The 6,324-nt window shown below is 41.1% G+C and overlaps 1 protein-coding gene across 1 annotated transcript in view; it reads right to left on the bottom strand.

Moving 5' to 3' along the window:
- gabrz (gamma-aminobutyric acid type A receptor subunit zeta) overlaps positions 1-5,121 on the bottom strand; it is a 14,911-nt gene extending 9,790 nt beyond the window's left edge. The window contains exons 1-2 of the mRNA XM_076999243.1: positions 4,682-5,121; positions 379-459 (exon numbers count right to left, since the gene is read on the bottom strand). Coding sequence (XP_076855358.1) covers positions 379-459; positions 4,682-4,746 — 146 coding nt within the window. The 5' untranslated portion in view covers positions 4,747-5,121. The remainder of the gene's footprint in view (positions 1-378; positions 460-4,681) is intronic.
- Between the last annotated feature and the right edge of the window lie 1,203 nt (positions 5,122-6,324).

Raw genomic sequence — 6,324 nt, 5'->3', positions numbered from 1 at the left:
CTGTGGCACATTCACGCTCACCCAAAGAGCATTCACGGATTAGCTGTAATTCCATACGGCCATCACAACACCGTTCATCGGGCCCACATAATCCTTTGTGAGTGGATACTTAAGGCAGCTGTGCTTTCATTTACTGATTTACTGCCAAAGCAGGAAAAACTCAATTCCCCCCTCTCCTAGGTACTATGTCATCATGGGTTTCAGTTTCAGGTTCTCCGCTAGCACCGCGAATTGCAGTGTTTAAATCTGCTAACTCATTATCATAAATCATTAAAAAAAAAAACAATACATACTTGACCCAGGAACCCTAAGAGGCTTAGGCTTATATATAATGTATGCATCACAGGGACGGTGAGAAGTGGCTTTCAGAGTGCTTACCTGCTAACGATAAGAATGAAGACAAGGGGCCCTGGGGGGCTGCAGGAGCGCATGATGGCTGCTGGGAGGGCAGGCGTCTGTCTAGGAGCAGGAGGAGAGCAGAAGAAAGGGCTCTTCAGACTGGGCGGTGACTAATGAGGAGCCGTGATAAGGAGGCAGGGAACGAGAACCTCTGCGGCATTTGACCAGTGGCTTTTAATGTCACTAGCAACTGTGTGTTATATATCATATGGTCTAATGACTGGTCCGAGGGGCCAGCTTAGCTGGGAAGATTGTTCTCATTCATCATCTACACAGATAATTACTATTGCAAAGTATGTAGGTAATTTTTCAGCCAATATTGAAAATATATATTTTATTAAAAGTTGTATTAAAACATTTGAAGAAACATATTTTGAACAACCTATTAGTGTGACGGGCAAGGAGTGCAAATACAAAAGGAAGCGATCACGTCAGTCTCAGGGAAAAGGGAGGATGTAATGGACAAAGTGCACAAACTCGAAACCCATGGACTAATCCACATTAAGGATACAATAACTAGCAGTCAACTGGTACAAAGACACAACATATATAGACAGACAAACGACCCTCAGGTGTCGGGTTCCCTGATGGGCCCCGCCGACCTGAGGAACAAACACAATGTCACGACAACATGACAACATGAAATACTGCCGTTGCTTACGTGGGTCCTCCATAGCGTGACAATTAGGTGCACACCAATAATGAACTTCCTGTAACCAGCTTCACTGGAAAACTGAATTAGTTAAATGTATAACATTAACATTGTCCGTGAAAGCAACGTTTTCCCTTGCTCATTTATTTGCCTGCTATATGTATTTTATACAGCTTCATTTTTAATTGTAACCCTTTTCTTGAGAGTAACCAATCTAACGGATTCTTCCTCTTCTGTATTACCCATACAAAATCTGTTAGAGCAAGAGAAAACGGAATATGTATACATACCTACAGAGATACTTCATACGGAATACAAAATATATCATGTCACATGACATGTTACAGTCATATGTGTGGATCTAAATGAAGGTCTTTAATTGGTTATTTATGAAATCCATAGTTCCAGCGTCACTTTCATTGGACACAGGGGGTGCGTGGGTGGAGACATTTTCTTTTGGATATTAGACTCCCATGGTGAGCATGCCAGTGAAGCGATTCTTCTTGGTCTCAGCCGAATAAAGATGAGTCTGTAAGATTTTCAACGCACTGCCCTGACTAAGACAGAAGAAAGGGGACAAAAACGTTTGACTGGTACCTGACAAAAACAAAAATAACATGACAGTAAATAATATAAACCTTACTGAATCCTGAATTTCCTCGTATAGACATTTCCCTCCGTGTCCATGGCTGCTATTTTAAACTGAGATGATGGGTTGTCTCTTTGATTCCCTGCTCAGTTCGCAGCACCAGGATAATCTATGTGCAGCTGTGGACTAGTGAGCCACACGACAGACAGCCCAGATGCCCACGTAGGGCCAGACTACATTACTGCTCTCAACATATACAAGCACACACATGGACGTGCACGTCTGCCATACGTATGTACGCGTGTGCCATCTAACTATACATCTGTCAGGAAAGGTTCGAGGCCATTCAGAAAGAGCAGGGTGTCACACATCACAATTCACTTCACTAGCACCTTCTCTTCCGCTGAAGGCCGTGGTTCAGGTTGGATCTGGATTTAAGGACAAAGTGAAAAGATCTTCACCATGAGTCACATTGACCCACCACACTGATACACTGGCGAGAAGACCATCTACTACTGGCTGAAACTCATGGACACGCACATAACAAATGATTCTTTCTATCGCACACCCTCCCTAGCTGGCCACACTTGCTATCTTCACGCACACACACATACACACACACACACACACACACACACTGGCAAGCTCCATGAAGCTAGGATGCATTTCCCAAATGCCTCCGAGCATTGTCAAAGCTGCCTGCTGACTGAGTCATCCCACAATGACGGTCTCATCTCCAAGTTTGGAGCTTTTGATCTGATTATTTCATTATTTATTATTTCAGGATACAGGCTCTGCTCTACCCACCAGGCTCTGTTCATCACGGAGTCTGCAGGAGACAGCAAGGGTCTGATCAAGAAACACCAAACCTATAACAAATGGGCAGAGCAAAACTTGCCAATACACGTCACATTCGTGCAGCAAGCCCAGCCCAGGTGTGCATGTGCAGGTGTGGCTGCAGTGACATCATGAGAATCTACCTCCTTATTAGCATGCAAATATAAACCTCAACGCATAAATATTTAAAACCTACTAATTCAATAATCATGATGAATTACGATTCCTTTGGGGCAGACACATCCCAGGCGAGCGTGATGAAGGTTAACTTTAAGTATCCACAGCTGTGTGAATGTCTTCCCTGATGTGTTCTGTCATCTGTCCTGGTCCGGATGGCCACTGTTTGCCCCATTACAAGTCCCCAGTAATATGACCCAAGATCAGGCCAGCATCCCCTGCACTGGAGACAGAGCTGAATCTCATTAAGAGTGATGTTTGACGTCTGTGAGGCAGCAGAGATCTTGTGAAAGAGGAGATGGCCCGACAGAGGAGGAGTAGAGCACGTAACTCTTCCCACAATGCCCCACACGGGGTCCCTCACCAGCTGAGCTAAACAGCTCAGTAACCTGACACTGGCCACAAACACGCATGTTTATACTGCCTTGTTCACTGTCTCCAGCTTTCATATTCATTTAGCCTACCAGTTTTTTAATTGCTTCATATACATCTAAAAGAACGAGCCTTGTGATTTGTTTTGTTTCAGGTTTCCTCTTCGCAACATGTTGTTGTTGTAGTGCCTTCAATAGACTGATAGGAAGAGAATAGAGGACACTGGGAATCTAGGTCAGGATGAATGCCCCAAGTCCGTAAACATCTCTCTGGCACTGTATCCAATTGGCTAAAGGTTGTATCCTATGGCAAGTATCAAAATATTTTCCTCCATGCTCTCCAAAATCTATTAAATTAATCATGCCAGTAAATCAGATTTGAACTGCTTTAATTTAAAAGGCTTCTCTCTGCCTTATCCAGTTCAAAACATGATCTACAAATCAACTACTAACATGTTGCGAAGAGCGTTTTAAACCACACTAATCATATGTCCTGATGTAGTCTTCAACGGCCTACTTCACCAACACACCACTGAGAGAGATGGGTGAATGAAACACACATAAAGCATGCACATATGACCTACTGGCCTTTCGATCTGGATCTTTACGTTCCAAATGCTCAAAACACAGGTGACTTTTTGCAGTTATCTGTCTAGCATTGGTAAACACAGCAACAGCTGTATGAGACAGAAAAGAAAGACAGAGAAAAAAGTCCAGATAAAAGAAAGAAAGTTTAAAGGAAAGGTTTGGCACCTTACCATCTAAACACCCTAACTGAAGAAAGAGTGGATCATCACTCACATTATAGTCTGACAGTATTAGACAGGATCAGATGCATTAATTAAACCAATAATTAACTGAAATGCATTCTATTCATTATTTACACTCAAACACTCCACAGTAGCGCCAGATCTTAAATCCATATTAGAAGGTGTACATTTTCTTAAGATTTTCACAGTACTGTTGACAGGAAGACAGAACACGTGCTTCTATAGAAGAATGGTACGGCCTATGGCAAACACATAAAAGTATTTTGTTTACATTGGTGTTTGACGTATAGATTAAAACCATGTTTCTATCACTGTAACAGCAAACAACCACAGTAAGGCAAAGAAAACACATTAAGAATGTCACCCAAACGATGCTTCCGTGATCTAAACTGTACCCCAGTCGCACCTTCAGGTGAAATTACGGCGAGGTTTACTGAAGCTCCCTTTCCTGCACCTGTTGTATCTTTTCATCTTTCGCCAAAGACTAGGACACAAAAATACCTTCAGTTCTCACAGCTTCAATGGCAAGGTCCCCTATAAGGTGCAAACATGAGAGATGCGTGTAAAATAAATAAAAGTTATTGCTCTTGCGTGTCTGCAGTTTTATGTGTTACATAAAGTGTGAAGTATATATAGACTCCCGGCAGCTCCATAGTGATCCAAAAATATTACGCATATCCAGAAATCAATAACGCAAACATTTTTAAACCACAAAAATATACAGTATCAGACACCGTAAATGACACAAGTAAATGAATTTAAAAACAGCAAACGGTCGTGTGCAGAACCTGCCGTTCGCTTGTCTTAGCGAAGTATTTATATAACTTAAATGCCGCTAGCTACATACATCATATATTATCAAGCGCATAACATAATTGCTACTTACATTTTAAAGTCGTTTAGTCGTTTGCATGTCCATGTAGAAGCCAGCTGTCGAGAAGAAGGAATCATTCATGTAGATGTGATGACTGCGTTGTAGGTTCAGCATCTAGTTTTTCATTACAACACAATCCCCATTGATCTCCTTGAGAAGAACTAACTAGTGGCTGCGCGCCTTGTAATCTGGGTGAAGAATGGTTGAAGAACACATCAGTCCTGGACAGACCTACAGCAGATGGTGCCTGAAGTGGAGGACGATCTTCATTCCTGCACACTGAAGTAAGGTGCCAGTTTCCTAAGCCCAAGCAATTAAAGTGGTTGTGTTGTGCCTCTCAGGAGCTGCCGGTGTGTTGACTTGCTAAAGAAAAACGGAGATGGAGCACACGAGAGCTGTTTTTAGATCATCAGAGGAGAATATTTATCCTACACATTCGGCGTGGGGGCTGCAGATATGGACAGAGCTTCACTCTTTGTGAAGCACGACTTGTAATTTTTCCTTTAAAATATAAAATATTACTAATATACTAAAAAATATTAGTCTAAAACTTAGCAGACAACAGATGTGCAAGTGCTTCAGTAAACCACAACATTGTTAACACTTCTCTCTACTATATAGACCAGGTGAATAATGGGAAACTTGGGCACATTTTGATCTTTAAATAAATAATTGGTAATAATCGATTTTACACAAAAGAAACATGTCCAGGGTTTTAATAATTAAAAAAATGAAGAATAACCAAACCATAACACAGTTGCAGATGTTGCCCTTATGACTTGAAAAATAACATCCTGATCTTGCAAAATGGCAGACAATAAGCCAGTGAAGTGTTAAGGACATAGTAGAGTATTAGTTCAGTTCAAGTTAATGACTTCAGCCTTTCTGTCCCACATAAAGGGTCAGATACCTCCACTTGGTCACTCCCTGCAGTTTTCAGTTCACAAAAACCTGGTAAATACAAATATAGCATATATACTAAATATGCAGATAGTCTGACCAAATGCATACAAGTAAACAATTATAATCTGATCACAAATGCATCTGTGTTTGGTAGCACAGCATCAAGCCACCAAGCAGCCTGAATATTATTCACGCTTCCTACATCAGCTTGACAATGACAAAAATCTGCATGCGTAGTTGTATTTCTCAGTGTCCAAACACGAGCAGCTATACGCTTTATTGCATCTGATCCAGTTTGGCCCAGATCCCTCAGTACACCAGCTCAGCCTCCAATCAGACGTTCACACACAGGATCCCATCATGGGTTCAGTTCATCAATAAACAGGAGACACAAGAGACTGAAGCAATGGAATATTGAACCCAATGAAGTTTAATAATCACTGCATGCCCTCCTTTAATCATTTCACTGCTTGCTCTTTATTGACATATCTTCATATTGCCACTTAAGACACCATTTGGCACCAAACAGAATTTACAATCTAATTGATATTGAATTTATAGCTATAAAGTTACTTCATAGGAAAGTCAAAATTAGGTTTAAGAATTTAATTGAATTGTACATTGTGTTTACTTTCAAGAATTGCCTTCTTATTTTCTTTCATGTAGTTGAAAACATAAGCATTGATTTCATTACATTCACTCTTGTAATTTGTCTGCGTGTGCTGTTGTGGTGTGTTATACACTGCATTGAT

Source organism: Brachyhypopomus gauderio, chromosome 3, assembly GCF_052324685.1.
Source record: "Brachyhypopomus gauderio isolate BG-103 chromosome 3, BGAUD_0.2, whole genome shotgun sequence".
Lineage (NCBI taxonomy): Eukaryota > Metazoa > Chordata > Actinopteri > Gymnotiformes > Hypopomidae > Brachyhypopomus > Brachyhypopomus gauderio.
This window is presented reverse-complemented; position numbering and strand designations above follow the sequence as displayed.